Here is an 18430-nt window from a genome sequence, read left to right on the forward strand (position 1 = left end):
TTATTAACAGAACTACAATGTTTCTTTAACCTTAGCCAACGCAGTTGCACAGCTGTTTAAACAATGCTTGCACAGGACACAAAAAATAGACATTTATCTAGATTTTAGATTTTTTTTCCTTCAACTTCACTGCTCTTATCGAGCAATGGTGCTTACCTCAAGATTAAAGTCTCAAAAAGTCTTTAATTTACATGTACACACACTATTTGATCATGGGTAACAAACTGAATGCTGTCAGAATTTAGTCAAAGAAGCTCATCTCCATGGTTTGGTGATTTGGAAACAAATTATGTGTGGCTGAGAGTATTCCTTGAGTGACAAGCATGATATGAAACTGTCCATCTGGGCTGGAAATGCTGTGCTAGATTAAGGCTAACCGGTGAAAGCACACAGGCGCTCCAAGTGGAGTAAAATAGTCCAGTCACCAGTAAGATGAGTGTGTATTAAGACTCTCAAAAGGGCTGATGGGGGAAATCCATGCACCAGATAAAAATGCAAAGATGTTTTTCTGCCTGCACAGCCTCCTGTGAAGCCATGACCTCCGGCCTTCCTCTCCTCCTGCTGGTCCTGGGCAGTTTATCTGCAGCTGAAGCACAGCTGATGGTTTTTAATCTGCGGGCCAGCGATCTTCCTGCCGGCATCTTGGCAACTACAGATGGCTATGTCAAGGTGTTCTGTGGCTCTGCTTCACTGGGTGAAACATCTGTTCGAAACAACGACCAAAACCCCTGGTGGGAGGAGAAGTTCACCTACTTCCAGGCCCACGAGAATGATGTACTGAGGCTTGAGGTTCATGACAGTGACATTCTCTTCAATGACCTTTTGGGCATTTGCCAGAGGCAGATCAAGCTGGGAACCCATGAGCACGACTGCTTCCTAAAGAGTGGCGGAATCCTCCATTATTCCTACACCCTTAGTGGAAACAATCAGTAGGCTTGTGTAGATATACAGGACCTTTGACCTTTTCAGGCAGCCTTTACTTAACACAGCATGCCTACATGCCGCCTCTTGACCAGGTCGTTATTGAAAATGAGAACCAGTTCTCAATTAATTTACTGGGTAAAATAAAGGTAACATAAAAAAATAAATAAAACATCTTGAATTTTGATCAGACAAATCATGTTCACATTTCCCAGAATAAGAAAAACAACAATTGCTTTTACCAATAAACCATGAAAACATTAACTCCAGTCTCCTTGTTATACGTCATTCTTTACTGCCTCATTTTTCAAGACAAAGTAAACATGCTCTGCAACAAGGCAAGAAGTTTCAGTGAAGTTCTTAAATACATGAATTTAGTTGGTAAATATCTATGCTCATTAAAGATCTGAAATCCCACTAAAAATGTGACTAAAATGATATCAAACATGATATGTTCATCTGCTAAGGTTCCTGAGATAATAATAAAAGGTGTAAACATGCATAACAAACTGGAACATTAAAGTACATTAAAGTAAATTTATATTATAACTAAGAATACAAGCATGGACATTCAACAATAAAAAAAGTTAAGAATTATAATTCCATATGCTCTGTCTTTCATGGCCGTGACAAAGAGAAGGAGCTGTCTGTGTTCATCCTCCCCACGTCTAACTCAACCTGCTACCACAGACTGAGTCCAGATTTGGGATCATCACTCCGGTTCTCTGTGTTAGGGGCAGATAAAGGTCAGGAGGTCAACATGAAGCAACCTTCTCTACTCCAGAGGTGTGGTTTTCTTCAGAACTGGCACTTTACGACCCTGACCAGTTTCTGGTGGAGGTGGGAGACGTCCTGTTGTCTCCAAGAGGGCCGTGAGTGGTCATTTTGCAGCAAATATCTGATCTGCAGATTTTCCATTTAGGTGTGAGTTTTGGGTTAGCTGTCTTCTGAAATGGTTTCTTACCAAATGAACAGCTGTGGGAAAGAGTCTCTGGATTCTCTTTGTGTTGCTTTGGAGTGTTCTGCTACTTAGTCTGCTACACAAGTAAAACATGTAACTCACCCTGTAGGGAAAGTATGAATTCCCAATACATGTTATTTAGTGTAAAGATGAACAGCATTTTAATAAATACAGTAAGACTTCAGGTAACAAATCTCCAAATGGGATTTGGATCCTTCTCCTTACATGAACCTGTAAACAGCAATTTCTTACAGCTGACATTTTGGGTCAGTAAATGCCCCATCATATTCTATCACATTAATGACAGCAGCATTCCATTAAAGCAGGTCCTACGTGTGTGCATGAAGGCTCACCTGCACAGCTTATTGGGACATTTTTAATTACACCTGTGTTTTTGTTGTTTATAAAAAGTCAAAAAGCCCAAGGTGAAAAAACTCTGTACCTGAGCTTTGATAGTAACGTGCTATCAACAGGATATCCAACCACACTGCCACAGCTGTTTTATTATGATTTTTGTTTTTGAAAGGTAAAAACTCCAACAGGCTACTGGTGGGCACCAGCCTTTCCTAAGCCATATACTCTTGATTCACATTCCAGCTGCAGTAAAAGTATATAAGTATGTGTATACATGCAATATAGGCTGGGTGCAAAACCCATAATAATTTAGCTCCTATGTATAAATCTTCTTTTGCTTTTTCTGCAGGCACTGACAGGAATCTGAATACTTTGTTGAAGCTGTAAAACACAAACTACTACAAATAGGTAGCAGTGTGCAAAATAGGCATGATGTATGTAGTCTGCAATATTGTATTCACAACATATGCCATAAGAAAAACAAGTGTACACAGTGAGCAGTAAACAAGTTTTATATCTGGAAACGTGTTTATTCTGCTACTGCACTGTAAAGCAGAACGCAAAGCACAGCAAGCATTCACAACAGGACCTATGCTAAAGGGCAATCACATGACCATCCCTCTCATTCCCAGTCAGCTTTATTCTTTTTTCCAGTATTGAACTTCATTTAGCACCTAACCAAATTAAAAGGTTAATGAGCCAATTAAGTTCCATATTAAACAGGAAAACAAATATTTAAAAACTTAAATAGTATGCATGTGAACATGGCCCCCTTTTCCACAAACTAAAGCCTTTCTGGTCTATTTATAGATTATACAAATATTTTTATATATGTATGTAAATGAAAAGACAAAACTACATTTTAGGGCTGACAACCTCACTACTAACAAAGATATATCAACAGCTAAATCTGTATGCAATGCCCCACAGATCTTTATAGTGTAGCTTAGCACTGAAACGTAACAAGACCACAGCATCAGACTTCACTTGTATTAAGCACAATTATTCATATTCAAAAGAGAAAGTTTGAAATTTCAGTGGGCGAAATGAATGGTTGACAATAGTAACAATAACACAGTCCACCTCTGAATGCAACTGTACAGATGAACAAAGGCATTGACATCAATCACTGTTTTTTCTCTTGATGCGCAATACAGACAAGCCTGGCTCCATTGTTGATCCTACAATCACCACTTTCCCCTCTCAACTACAAATCACACAAACACAGCTCAGTGGGGAGTAGCGGCAGCAGCTTCTATTTAAGAAGCACATCAGGTAAAAACGGTATTATCTAGCACAGAGGTCTAAGCCCCAACTTTAGGAAATCTACAACTAAAACAATACACAAATTGACATTTTGTTTGTGTAATACCAAGTGAGGCTGCAACTGGTACATTAGTAGCTCGAAAAGAAAAAGAAGCCAGTACACAGGAGACAGGCATACAACATTTTAGTACATTTTTAGATTCCTTTAAATTAACAAAGGAGACGCTTAGAAACTATCATAATCTTTCTTGTCTTTTTTGCCTTCTCCCTCAAAGCTGTCTGTCCCATCACTGTTGTCACGACGACGTTTGCGGCTGTTGCGAATGTTGAAGCGAGGATTTATCTGCGGTAGAGGGTCCATACCCAAAACTTTATGGATCTGACGGAATGCCAGCAGCCTGAGAGCAAACTGGATAAAAACATGGAAAGAACATTTAAAAATAATTACTTTCAAGGAAAGCCAAGGCAGCTGCAAGAAAACCTCTGAACAGAGAGTGTATCAAGTTTTTAAAGAGAAATCCCTCTAAATCCAGATGACTACATATCTTCCAGTATGTGTTTTGGTCATTTGTTAGCTCTTAATGTTAAGACCGACATCTGGTGAAAGGCTGGCTTCACACTAGAGACAATGACCCAGGTACAAAAAGTAGTGACATCAACAGGACTGTCTACTTACTTAAGAGTAAAATTTAAAAAAAGCTCTGCTGCTTCTGTATTGTTGTTTACAGTTTACTCTTTACTTATAAAGCTGTGTAATTGGTATCACATGACAACTTTAGCTTTTCCACACATTCTGAGAACACTTCTTGTTCCTCCCATCTAAACTTCTTTATGTCTCAGTCACAGTTTACGTAGAATTCAAGAGCTCATACTTGGGCACTTGAGGTAATGTCCTCTCTCTGCTGCTCTCCCATAGGTGTGAGGGTATCCACAGGCTTTTTTTCACAAGGGTCTACCAATCCTGGACCACCTGTTGAAAGAAGCCAAACTTCATAAGGTGGTGTTTTATTGCAGCATATTTTCAATCATCTCTGATCAATAGAATCACATCATATAAGCATATGCAATTAATACAGTAGAAAGCTTTACGTTCACAAAAATCTCAAATGTACAGATAACAGCTTGACATGACTTCCACATTGCTTTGATCATAATGGAAGAGCTGACATTTTCATGACAGTGTATCACACATTTGGCACACTAAGCCATGTTGCAGTATATTATGCAAAGACCTTTACTGTCACTGCATCCTTAATTTGGCACTTTCCGAAACTCTTTACATTCTGAGGAATCTGAGGAATTTGTAAGTAATTTATGGTAAAAATTTTGGACTTGCTTGACTTTTGCTTGGCAAATTTAAAAAAAACCTAGAGTGATGGATTTCTAAGCTGACCATTGGTTTTAGTTTTTGAGAAGATGCGTTACCAAAAGATTTGCTTCTGTTGATTTTTATTTATTAATTTTTTTAAACACATTTTTGAAAGCAGTCCTGCTCATTTTTTTTATTTGAGTTTTTTTTTTTTTCCTTTTTTTTTTTAATCATAAATTGCACCAGCCACCATTGGCTTAACAGGTCAGCCTGTACAACATTTGTTGACATTCCTGTACTGACCCAGTGACCCTCTACGTTTCTACGCCTAATTCTGGTGTGCACATCTGTAAAGCTTTGAAGGCTATTGATCCGAAAGAGTCATCTAGACCTGACAACTTGGATCCCTATCGTTTAAAGCAGGGGTTCTCAACTGGTGTCACCCTGAGACCCACATTTTCCCATGGTCATTAAGTCGTGACCCAATTTTTTTTTTTAGAATTCAATATATTTTACTGTGCAACATACATTTCAGAGCACATAACCATGCATAGTAACTAGACCATGACAACTGCATGTACAAAACTGCACAAAATAAAAAAGGGTACAAAACAACATATTTTCATTCCATTTTGAGCAAATTAATGAGAAACTATGGAGGACCATGACAACTACATGTACAAAAGTAAATAAAATAAATATCAAAACTACTCAAAAATAAAGTTTTGGCCTAATCAGGTCATTTGTTGAAGTTAATGAGACAGCTAAGCACGTGCTCCACTCTTGATTAGAGTTTCAGAGTCTGAGGTGACAGTAGACAGAGCTACTCTCAGATCATGCTCAGTGTCCAACCTGTTTCTCTGCTGTGACCTGAGCTGGACCAGGGCAGAGAAGCCACTGTCACACAAATAGGTTGAGCTGAATGGTAAGATTGTTTTAACTGCAAGAGTGGCGACAGATGGATACTCAGCCATCACATCGCTGCACCAGCAATGGGAAAGGCTGACCTCTCCAAATCTCTTTTTCAGCGTCTGATCAAATGACAGCTCCACCACCTGATGCTCTCGTGCGAGCCACATTTCGTTGTCATACAGTTCTGGATACATGGAGTTAGTCTCGGAGAGGAATGTGGCGATTTCTGATTTAAGTTCGTAAGAGCGTGACAACACCTTGCCCCTTGACAGCCAGCGGACTTCTGGAGATCAAAACTGATATCCCGTTTCCAGCACAGCGAACGAATAGTTGGCTATTTAGGTCCAGCCCTAGTATGACAATCCACATTTTCAATACACCGGGTCATATCTGCGCTTTGCCATCTTGCATCCCAACATCAAAACAAACTTAAAATGAACGTCAAACAAACTACGGTTACCATGCCTGTCAAAATAAAAGGTTTTTCAAAACAAAAAATCTGAGACGCACATTATAAATTATTTAATTTTGACCAGCTGTCCGCGACCCACCCAGAACAGGTCCGCGACCGACTTTAGGGTCGCTACCCACCAGTTGAGAACCCCTATTTTAAAGCTTGCTGCTGATATTACTCCTGAGCTCCTAGACTGCCTTTCAACAGTTGCAGGCCTCATTTAAAGATTTAGGGTTGGTTCTGAATGCAGCAAAATCAAATGTACAATCTTTTCCTGAGCTCACTCCCACATCTCATATTCAACAGTCAGACTTCAGGTCAGTATTTAATTAAACAAATATCTTCCTAACAATACTGGGTATCTGGTTGAATGATGGGCTCTCACTAGATTGTGTATTGAGCATTTTATGGAAAAAACTGAAAGTTACGCATTAAATCAGACATAACTTTTTATGTATTGTTATGTATGTATTCATTTTAGGTCAGTTAAGATTACTAAAATTATTTCTATTTGCTAAACGGCAGAATAATGAGAGTGAGAATATCCTATTACTTTCTACAAAATCAGAAGTTTACATACATTAAGATTATTATGCCTTCAAACTATTTGGGAAAGCCCAGGTGATGATGTCACAGCTGTAGAAGCTTTTTTATCTTTGACAACATTTGAGTTAATTGGAGGCACACCTGTGAATGAATTTTAAGGCACACCTCAAACACACTGCTTCCTTTTGTGACAACATGGAAAATCTAAAGAAATCAGCCAAGATATCAGAAAGAGAAGACCTCCACAAGTCTGGTTCATCCTTGGGTACAATTTCCAAATGCCTGAAGGTTCCACGTACATCTGTTCAAACAGTTACATGCAAGTATAAACACCATGTGAATGTCCAGCCATCATAGCGCTCAGGGAGGAGATGGGTTCTGTGTCCAGAGATGAAGTGTTTTGATGTGAAATGTGCGACTCAACCCCAGAACAAAAGCTAAAGACCTTATGAAGATGCTGCTGAAGCTGGTAAGAGAGTGTCATTATCCACAGTGAAACCAGTCCTGGACTGACATGGGCTGAAAGGCTACTCAGAGAGGAAGAAGACATTTCTCCAAAAGAAACAAGTCAGACTATAGTTTACAAATGCACACAGGGACAAAAACCTTCATTTCTGGAGACATGTCCTATGGTCTGATGAAACTAAAACTGAACTGTTTGGCCATAATGACCATTGTCACATTTGGAGGAAAAAGGAGGAAGCTTGCAAGCCTGAGAACACCATCCCAACTGTGAAGTACAAAGGTGGCAGAATCATGTTGTGGGGGTGTTTTGCGGCAGGAGGGACTGGTGGCATCACAGAATAGATGGAATCATGAGGAAAGAACATTATGTGGAAATTTTGAAGCAACATCTCAAGACATCAACTAGGAAGTTAAGTTAGTTACATTGCACTTGGTGATTAATGGCTTGGTTGCAGCTGCTCGACCATGGAAACCCATTCCATGAAGCTCGATACACACTGTTCTTGAGCTAATCTGAAGGCCACATAAAGTTTGGAGGTCTATAGCGATTGACTCTGCAGAAAGTTGGGGACCTCTGCTCCCTATGTGCCTCAGCATCCGCCGACCTCGCTCTGTCAGTTTATGTGGCCTACCACTTCGTGGCTGAGTTGCTGTCGTTCCCAATCGCCTCCACTTCGTTATAATACCACTGACAGTTGACTGTGGAATATTTAGGAGCAAGGAAACTTCACGACTGGACTTGTTGCACAGGTGGCATCCTATCACAGTACCATGCTGGAATTCACTGAGCTCCTGAGAGCGATCCAAACTTCACAGATGTTTGTAGAAACAGTCTGCATGCCTTGGTGCTTGATTTTATACACCCGTGGCCATGGAAGTGATTGGAACACATGATTTCGATTATTTGGATGGGTGGGTGAATACTTTTGGCAATATAGTGTATTGTCAAGGCCTTCTCCTATTTTGCTGTGTGTGGTACTGAAATAACTTTCCGAACTCATTATCATTTCATAATTCTATCTCACTGGAAGCATGCAAAGCAGAAGATGTGCAACTGTAGAGTGCAATTGCACTACTGAGCTGGATTTGTTTTGTGTATGTTAGTTCCTCTGGTTGTTCTAATGTATTGTACTTTCGTTGAATGTCCGTTGTTGTCATGCTCAACTGTTTAGTCTACTGCAACCCTATGGTGAGCCTTCTTGGCCAGGTCTCCTTTGAAAAAGAGATTTTAAATTTTAAATGAAGTGCAAAAAAAAAAAAATTCTTTCTTTTAGAGATCATGAGAGCAGAAGACCGCCTTTAACCTGTGAAAATCTTCACGACTACAAATTTAGGAGCCACTAAAACAGCAAAAGTATTCCACAGTACTGAAGAGTTCTGCAACACAGCAAGTAGCCATGTTTGGTGACTTGCCTCCGGCGTCTTCACATCGTATCTTATTTTAATGCCTCCCTCCCAATTTTTGGTCAATGAACAGACAACTACATTTGTCGAAAGGTTCGTAAAACAACTAAGGAAGTATAACACTAATCCATGCAAAGAAGAAAAATCTTACCTGGGAGTAAGATTCCAGAAGAAATACATTCAAAGACACGTCTCAGTGCGTCACCAGGACTGAGTGGGGCAGAGGCGCTACTGATGGCCTTCTCAACTAGTAGCTCCATGGCCTGAACAGAGTGAACAGTGAAGACCACTTACATGGTGATAAATGCACAGAAACACTGCTTGCAATCAATGTGTGACTGAAAAAATGAGATGTTCTCCACTGAGCATTTACTGGTCATACAAAACAAAATGAGTTTTTATTTCTATTGATCACTTGTCTCCTCATCACTCACTATGTCTACTCATCTAGTACTCTTTTGGAATGGTAAAGCAGTTGTTCAAACATCCAACAAGGAAAGTCACAATCTCAAGACCCAAAAGGGTTACTGGAGACAACCAGCTTGTGTTCACCAGTTTTTATAACTTGGGTAAAGCATTCATTTAGAATGTGAACTTCGAGCTGTGATGTTAGAGCTTTGCTGACCAAAACTCAAACATCACGCTGAATTAAACAGCAAAAGATTTGACATTTCTCTCATCAATAACCCAAAATCCCACAAAACTCTGGGGCCTTTGAATGCTATTACCATGTTTTAATGCCATACTTACCCATCCAGGGAAGGGCGACCATGTAGGAACTCGCTGGCAGAGGTCTCGCAGGATCCGGATGATGATCACACAGGACTGAAGACCATTGGCTCTAGCCTTTTGATGCAATAAAGTTAGGTTTATGGAGTGACCCAGGGTGACAAGAGATGGACCAAACAAGTGAATCAGTTCCGTCATAGAGGTCCAAACACTACTGTGCATAATGGAAGCTTGAGTATGGTTTGATGTGTGTATAAGCCATAACAGTTTGCAATCAGCTGCCATTCCCAGTAGTCTTGTACCTCACAGTTAGTAAAGGAGTTCAAAGTTTGCAAGATGCACAAGAAATTAGGAACTTTCTTGCAATCTTCTAAACCCTGACCCCAGATTTATTCCGGTATCTCACAAACAGGGACTTTAAAGTACTAGAGTCCACCTGAGAGGAGAGTATAGGGACTGAAAGAGCCAAGGAAATCTGCTTTACTTTGCCTGTGCTTTTGCTCAGGTAGCAGAATCACAGGAACTTTCTCAGATATTCCCTTTTCTCTCAATCCCCATTCTACAAAATATATAGAATAAACACAAACGTTCAACATGAAAGCACCTTTTGGTGACACAACTTTGTGCTAGTTATTGTGCAGCCTTATGGAATCACATGTAACTATAATACAGTGCTTAGAAGATTGAATAGAGAATACAAGGATGCCAGTTTATTACTGGTTTTTTGTCATGTAGGAGATTCAGATGAACTTAGATTTACAATCAATACATATGATTGACATGAACCAGATACTTCTTGTAACACATGGCATCCTTGAATATTTTTTTTGTTTTACTTCGAATAGTAATAGTTTTCCTCTTGATTAAAAAATGAAAACCAAATGTGTAAAAACACAAATAAATGAATAAACAAATAAATAATGCATCTCATAAGGCTACAATAAGAAAGTAAAATGATGTTCCGAACCTGGAACCACTTAGCGTGGCGCAGAGCAGCCAGAGCGTCAAGGCATTTTTGCCTGTCCAAGACGTCCGCTGGGTCTTTCACCATACCCGAGGTTACATCTAAAAATGGATTTGAAGTGTCAAAATGGTGATGAGGAATGGGTGTTTGACCAGGTCAGCAAGGCTGGCAAAGAACAAACACATTGCCACACATACCAATATTCCATGACAACCTACAATTGGTTGCTTTTTTTTGGTAATTTTGAAAATGTTACTGACATTACAAAAAAACTGCCTATATCAAATAAATCCATTGTCAAAGGAAGCAGGTAAATACAGACATTCGGTGTACTGCATCTTCAGACATTGCATTCTCTAAAAGGGGGTATGAATTTATTGACTCAACATTAAAAGGTAAATTAGAGCTACGTGTTTGGTAATCAAAAACTTGAAGAAATTGGGTTTAGACGTGCAAATATTTTGAAGCCAATACCATTTTATCAGGTAATTGTGATAATTGGTACGTTCTTAAAGTTTAACATTATCTTATTAAATACCATGGAAACTTTGAGTTTCAGTGAATATGTTATAAAATATGAGCATTGGGACAGAGAGGGGATCCCATGGCTAATGATTGTTAGTATAAAACGTGTTGCAGAGAGAAACAATTGGCAAATGGCTAATAGGAAGTGACCTGATAAAAAAGTGGCATGGCAATAGTAGGTGTGGCAAAGTTTTTGGGATGTGAGAAAACCTTGGTCAAAAATCCTTCCGAAGCTGTTGGGCCCAACTAAACCCCTGATGGGTCTTCAAAGAAATGAAGTCTTGTGCTGAACTTGTATAAATTACTACGATTATCAAAAAGGAGGAAGCAATGGTTGCTGAGGAAGAGGAAAAAAAAATATGAGAACTACCAGAAAACAAAAGGGGGTTAGGATATCACTGCATGCATGCCTAACATCAGCGGGTTGGAATAAGACCCCAACAGTCACTGTATTTCAACAGCTATACTCAGATGCAACCAAAGATTCCTCTGCAAAAGTCTTCTATCCTGAACTTTTAACAATACTCCCCTAAGAATAATGTGAAGCAATCAGATTTCAAAACACTACGTTTCACAGTTTGACATCATCTTTCCATAGTCAATTAATTCAAGAGAATATTGTCCACCCTCAAATTATTTGTCTTTACTTTGCATTGTCAATGAAATCGGAAGGACAAAAACTTGTTAGTCTTTGACTTCAGCTGAATCACTCATTTTTCTTGCTGAGCCCAATTTTGAGTCCTATGTGTGTAACAGAAGAACAATGATCAACTCAGGGGAGCACTTTACAACAGGGGACCTCAGCATGGTGAACTGTTCACCAGCAGACAAAAGGAAGATTTGTTTCCTGTGGGAAAACCTTGTCCAAATTTCTCCAACTATGGCCAAATCATGATTTGAAAAAGGGTTGCAAAATGCACCTTTGCACAATTTGTTCCAAAAAAAAAAAAAAAAAGAAGAAAAAAACACTTGAGGAACAGACGTGCCTCCTGATTATTTATTAATCTTGTGCAGGTGTTGTTTTTTGGTCTCATCTCATAAAGATTTTTTTTTCTTTTTTTTTGAGAAAAGAACCTCCTGTTGATTATAGCTAATAAAATGAAATCAAACCCCTGGAACACAGGAAACAAAAAAGAAACTCACCTGGGAATAACTAGACTTAACACAATGCAAACACTGATCATGCTTTGTTTAAAGGATAAAGATAGCATTTGAGAGGTAAGAGTTACAGAGCAAAAAGCATAAGAGCAATACTGCTGGCACTTGCCTCTTTGATTATTTTAATTTGTACACTAGATGTGATCTGCCCCATATAATTAGAACGACTATCAATTGAGAATACAACTACATTGGCATTGCTCATGGCTACCACTTTAGACAAGTCAAAAGCTGATTTTGTAAATGTGGCATTTTAATGAAAAACAAGCCATTCTAATGGTTTTAGTTGCTTACGCAAAGATGGTATAAAAAAAGTTTTTTTGCAGCTCATACACTTTGCACAACAAACCCTGAGGAAAGACACCACAACTAAAGTCACTACATATGATGAGCTTGCAATGTATTGACTGCCCTGTCATTTCTGAAATCCAGATAAATGATACATGAAGAACAACTTGCCAGGGTGATCTGATTTAAAGCCCAACCAACAATATTTGTGGAGTGCCAGCAGGACAGTGCTCTTCAGTGTGTCAACCAACATACTGAAACTGATTTTGTAGAGAGACAGCAAGAAGACAAGAAAAGAGGTGCAATGGAAAAGGCTGTGATGGGTTTCCCCACCTCCATCCCGGCCATTTTCCTCTCTGATGACAGGTGAAGTCAGTGTGATTGTCACTTGCATCTTTGGCTCGGTACAGGATGTCAGAATGATGGCTGCTTCTTGGAGAGATCCCTTGACTTCATATTTTTCAGGTGTTACCATCTGAAAAAAGTGGTTTAAATGGCAACATTATTTCAAAGTTGATTTACACACAGCTAGTTGAGAGTAACAGGTTAGCAAGCACATATTGCTGTCATCTCTGGGGCAAATTTCAGGTACAGATTTGAATTCATTCTATGTGAATAAATTGCCTCCGAATTACAAGGACTACACTATTAACACATTAAACATTCAGGTAATCAAGTGGATAAAGTGGATCTATATAACTTGGCCAGCAAAGACATTCTGCCCATACTAATCACTTGCCTCTTGAGCAACACTATAATTAAATCCAACATTACGTTGGTAGTGTGCTATGAGCTGAACAAGGATGTTTTTTAAGACTGCAGGTATCCATTAAATGTTGCCATAGATTAAACTATCATTGTGGAACATTTGTAAAGGCAGTACTGTTAGCTGTTTGGGGAGGTGCTCCACAATGCAGGTGAGGAGGCCCTTTGTGGGCTTCTCAGAGCAGAGCAGGACTAGGTTGACATTCTTGTCCCCACGAAGAAGCAAGCCTTTGGCCAGGACTCCAACTCGCATAACTCCCTTCAGAGCCCTAGAAAGTTGCACACAGAAGGCGAAGGGGGAAAATATACAAAAGCAAAACAAGCAAAAATGAAAATATCATTCTGAAAAGTTAAATACATATAAATTTGCTTACTGATGATATCAATGTATATTACAACTTAGAAGAGGAGAAAATTAGATTTTTTATGAACGAAAGACATTTTGTTTCCACAAAGTGTGTTTAACAGTCAAAATGCTTGCTTCTGTGTATTTAGGGGAAGGTGAAAGAAGTCAAGACAGCCCACCATTTGCCTTTCTTCCTGCATGATCTGTGGTACAATTGCATGAGGCAAATCAATTCTAAACCTGTCTAATGGAACTTTTTCAGCACAGATTTCTGCACTTGTTTGGTAACCATACAAGTACATGTGATATACAAATGTTCACATTCAGTCCAGACTGTAAGCATTGGGACAGTTGCGCCTTCTTGGCTCTTCAGGTTCTGAATCTTCGCATATTCATTTGGAAATAAAATATTGTTTTATTCAAGTCCAATTCTCACCATTATTTGGACATTACATAAATACTGAAAGAACTGAGTGTGAGACATAGCCTTGCACATTGCACAAATTGCATATATGCCACAGAGTTGATCTGAGAGATGCCATTTAGATTAAGGAGGAGTTGTTTATCAATATCTGGAGTAAAGGGGTGATCATGCAAGTAGAAGACATGATACAGAGACTTAAAAAATATGTAAGAAGTACAAAATGTTGATTTACCAAAATCAACACAAAAGCAGGAGCACACCAGAAAACTAGAGCTGGTAAACAGAACAGCATATGTCTGTGGATGCAGAAAATGATTTGTATGGTGAGGTGAAAAGTAAGACGCTTTTCATTTCCACAGATCAATGTGGACTCCGAAAGTGGATCATGGATGCCTGTAGTTCCTGTATTTCAGTTCATACTACAATTGGTCCATGCCTGTCTGAGCAAAGGGTTGCATTGCCCCTCTTATCGAACATAGAAAAACACACGGGGCAGTTTGTACAGAGTATACCAGCTACTCTTAAATTGAGAGCATGTACAAATCAAAGCTCCTGCAGTGACTACTTCAATTACAACTCTTTTAATGATGAACTATAAAGGCGTCGATAATGAAGAATCTACTCATATAGCAGTACTAACAGCCTATGTCATTACAAGTCTTGGGCTGAATGCAAACATCCATAGAGGGATCAGCATGGACCCTTGCAGACTTCAGTGGATGATGAAATTTATGTCCAGGATGTAGAAGAACAGAGGGTTAAGCACAAGATGCAAACCCCTGGTTTTACTGAACTGATAAAGCCAGACTGCAGTTTGTCAAAAAAACAAACAAACAAACAACAACAAAAAAAAAACATACAAAAGTAACTTGGTAAAGTTGCAGAACAAAGAATCAAGCTCTGTTGAAATGATGGAAAGAAGAACATGTGGATCTACCTCAGACCGCAGGGAAGGGGCATAGATGGGCAAAACTGTTCCGCACTTAGTTTCAGGTAAAGACAGGACAAGGAAAAACTATATTTCTATCCTAAGTAAGGTTAACTACTTCAGTGCAGATACCACACCTGTCTTTGGATGGTTCTTTCTTCTCTTTATCCTCTTCCTTGGTTTTGTCCTGGTCTGTAATTATGTCAGAGACCAGTTTGAGAGCACGTTCTGTGATGGACACAATTTTCTGGATAGACTGGAGCTCATCTTCTGAGGGGTAGATGGCTGCATGCTTGGTCATAACATAGCGGTCATCTGAAGAATCAGGTCGACGTGGTGGCTAAAAGACATGTTTCAACAAGGCACAGGGTTTGACGCTGCTCAAATAAAAGTATATGAAGACCAATAAAACACATTTACAGTTTTGCTACTAATTATGCTATCTAAAAATGTAGGTATATAGTCAAGTATTTTAGCCGATGCAGTGAGAAGACTTTGAATGTTTTTTTACACCATGTCACCATTCTTACATTCAAGGTGGCCTGTAAACACACCTGCCTACATTATTTTTACCCTTTCTCTTGGAATCGTTTTGATAGCAGCATTGTAGAGTGCATTGTATGTTTCTTCTATCATCCATAGTGAAATGCAATATACCAAACAAAATATCAAACAGACAAAAAAAACAAACAAAAAAAAACAAAGTCATAAAGGCTTACCACTGGGCCCTGAGGCTGAAGACCTGGCATGCCAGGCCGGACTCCTAGCAGACCAGGAGGCCCAGGAGGTCCTTGAGGATACGCTCCATCTGGCATACGACGTCGCTCATCCCAGTGGTGCTGCTCCTCCTCCATACGTCTCCAGTACATGTCTTCTTCGTAACGCCTGAAAAAATAATCACAGCTTGTCTCCCTAAGAGCTTAAATTTACTTTGCACACCTTCATGTCTAGTTTACAGATGGTAGACAAACTGAGGATAAAATGAAATTTTATGCCTATAACTTCGGTTCCTGAAAGAGAGGAATGAGGTACAACACATATCGTACGGGATATCATAGTAACCACTTCCTAACTGCAAGTGTCCTCCAGAGGCACATGATGGCTGTCAAGAAGTCTGTGGAATAAAGCAGTTGGTTGTAACCAGTGACGTGCGGTCAGGGGAGGCATCACGGAAAGAAAAAAATATATATAATGATAAAATAACTTAAATGGTTGTATTTATCCAGTGATTTGTACTAAAAAGTATTAATTTTTTTCATTTAACCTCATCAGTTTTTATGATTTTTTTAAAAATTCAAAATCGCTGAATTTTCGCAATTTCCCATTCAAATGCTTGGAAGAGAAGCCGTATAGGCAGCGGCGAACTGAGCCTCACCTTGGATTGCACAATCCCTCGCTACCTACGCTGGCTGCCATGCAGTGACAGCGTGCTGCTGTCTGTATGTCGCCACTAACATGGTTCAAACACATTTCATATATGAACTGATTTGCCATAGTTCAGCTGATGTATATAAATGTACAGTGTTTTGTGTTACCAACTGTATGTGTGAAATGTGTTTCGTGTGCTGAGCGATCATAAACGGCTGAGAAGAGGTTCTAGGTGAGGCAGGCAGTTCCCCTGCCTCATGGCAGGGGGCGCTCTGATCCTAGACATGCTTCTTGTGACTCCGTGGCTGCAGAGTAAGTGACAGCAAGCTAGATTAGGTACGATATACAGTTAGCAAGTCAAGTGCAGCGAAGGAAGATAAGGAGACTTCTACAAAAAAGTAACGGACATTTTTGTCCAGGAGCGGAGCATGGACCTCATTTAAAGGTAAAGGTAAGACCGCAATAACTTAAAAAGAAAAAAAAGAAAAAGAAACATGCGTTTTGTGGGCGACAGCTTGTATGTGTAAAGAATGCAGATATGAAACATAACATGTAAACTGCTGCCAATCAAATGGCAAATATGCTACTGTGTAGAGTGCATAAATCAGATTCTGATTAAGTCAGTGCCTCACCAGCCATGAACCTCACCGCATGTCAGTGGTTGTAACAAATGGTGTGATTCGTCTTTTCTTCTCCAAAAACCAACTAAATTACATACCACACATTGTCAATTGTTTTGCACCTATCAATGTAGGCTTTTTCTTTTAAAATCTATTTAAATACTTTATTCCAGGTTGTTAAGATTGATTAATAGGAGTATTGCTGGGTATGGCCAAGAGTTTTGCCTGTGCTCCCAACTTTTTATAGTGGTGCGTAGGGCTGGTCCAAATAGCAATTGGTGATCTCCGGACATTCGGTCCCAATTAATGACGAATATCCCGAATATTGTGCATGGTGCGCTCGGGCTCCTACAAGCTGGAGTGACGCAACGCACAGGCAGCATTTGGCTACACAGACCAGTTTCTGTGTTTAGGTTTAGCGGTGACAGCTCCATTTCCACGGCGGCGGGGATATTCGGAGATCCAGTTTGATATCCCAATTCCAGCACAGCGAATGAATAGTCGGTTATTCGGGCTCAGCCCTAGTGGTGCGCCTAGATTTTTGCTGGTGTTCCTAACTTTTTGGGGTTAGGAGCACAGTGCTCCTAGGTCAAAAAGTTAGTCTGGAGGCCTGCATCACATTTAAAATCCCTGGTGCCTCATTTATCATCAGTGTGTACACACAGATGTGTGCGTAGTGACTGTGTACAAACATTCCCAAGTATGGAATTTATCTACTTGTACTTATACTTAGGAATGTGTGTAACTATACACACAACTCTGACCACGCATACGCACATAATCTAGCGGTAGAACAGTGAAACTACAAATAGAAAGCATTCGAGGATTCTGACCACCGGCATATTCCAGCGTGAGGTTGGAGACATGCAGCATTTCCAGCCGTCACTAAGCATGATCATGCCAGCAGTGTTGGATGCCATAATTCCACTGGTCCCAGTCTACATCCAGTTCCCTTACAGCCATCACCAACAAGCCCAAATCAAATGAGGACTTCACGCCATCGCTGGATTCCCAAACATAAGTGGAGCCTTAGACTGCACCCATATCACATTCAAAGCAACATCACTAAACAAATTGAATTATGTAAATAGAAATGGTTTCATTCAATCAAAGTACAAATAATTTGTGAAGCATATTTGTGGCTATGAAACGTTGTTGCTCGGTGGCCTGGAGCAACACACAACTCATTTATTGAGCAGAACAAGCTCTGTGTCTCCAAGCAGGAGCTGTTGAAGATTGCTGGCTTATTGGTGAGAGTTACATTGTGTGAAATGTTTATGCTGGACTTAGTATGGTTCTTAAAACATCTCATTTTTAGGTGGTCAGGGTTATCCACTGGGTGAACATTCATTTGTCCTCCAGTTGCAGTCATTTTTCTTTAATGGGCTGCGACATTTTTTGGCGCTGAGCTTAACATTAAACCGCTTTTTAAAATTTCTGCTAGCGATCTCTCCTCTGACCCAACAGAAATAACTGCAGTGGTTATCTTGTCCCATGCAGCATTTTTTTTTCTTTTGTTGGTTATCCCAACATTTAATTTACTAAATAATAGTTTCTGGTTTGCTTCAACCTTGCTGACAAGTACCTTCCTTTAAGTTTAAGAAAAGTTCTTCTTTTTCACCCTTTTAGCCACAATGATGACAACAGGTGACTAAAAACAAATCTTCACTTGTTTTATAAAGAGGCGCGTTGTTGCCGTATATGGTTAATTGGAGGTGTTTCT

General features: G+C 39.6%; 2 protein-coding genes across 5 annotated transcripts in view; one reads left to right on the forward strand and one right to left on the reverse strand.

Moving 5' to 3' along the window:
• The first annotated feature begins 534 nt into the window (after positions 1 to 534).
• Positions 535 to 933, forward strand: LOC103372570 (perforin-1-like). Its single transcript, XM_008302243.1, has one exon. It carries the CDS (start codon positions 535 to 537, stop codon positions 931 to 933), a length of 399 nt encoding a protein of 132 aa, XP_008300465.1.
• A 1799-nt stretch (positions 934 to 2732) lies between these two features.
• The window catches only part of zfr (zinc finger RNA binding protein), a 34823-nt gene continuing 19125 nt past the window's right edge, over positions 2733 to 18430 (reverse strand). For 2 of the 4 annotated variants that reach the window (XM_008302237.1, XM_008302236.1), the window contains exons 12-20: positions 15439 to 15604; positions 14857 to 15059; positions 13140 to 13290; positions 12590 to 12731; positions 10289 to 10386; positions 9343 to 9438; positions 8744 to 8855; positions 4375 to 4472; positions 2733 to 3911 (exon numbers count right to left, since the gene is read on the reverse strand). In XM_008302237.1, coding sequence (XP_008300459.1) covers positions 3729 to 3911; positions 4375 to 4472; positions 8744 to 8855; positions 9343 to 9438; positions 10289 to 10386; positions 12590 to 12731; positions 13140 to 13290; positions 14857 to 15059; positions 15439 to 15604 — 1249 coding nt within the window. In that variant the 3' untranslated portion in view covers positions 2733 to 3728. Of the gene's footprint in view, positions 3912 to 4374; positions 4473 to 8743; positions 8856 to 9342; positions 9439 to 10288; positions 10387 to 12589; positions 12732 to 13139; positions 13291 to 14856; positions 15060 to 15438; positions 15605 to 18430 lie in introns of those variants that run through there. The other 2 variants (XR_521006.1, XM_008302238.1) reach the window with 2 other exon arrangements.

This window comes from Stegastes partitus, unplaced genomic scaffold, assembly GCF_000690725.1.
Source record: "Stegastes partitus isolate 25-593 unplaced genomic scaffold, Stegastes_partitus-1.0.2 Scaffold1781, whole genome shotgun sequence".
In the NCBI taxonomy this organism is placed as follows: Eukaryota; Metazoa; Chordata; class Actinopteri; family Pomacentridae; genus Stegastes; species Stegastes partitus.

What these genes read in the sequence shown, in the direction of transcription:
- LOC103372570 (XM_008302243.1), top strand. Translation starts at nt 535, where the DNA reads ATGACCTCCGGCCTTCCTCTCCTCCTGCTGGTCCTGGGCAGTTTATCT.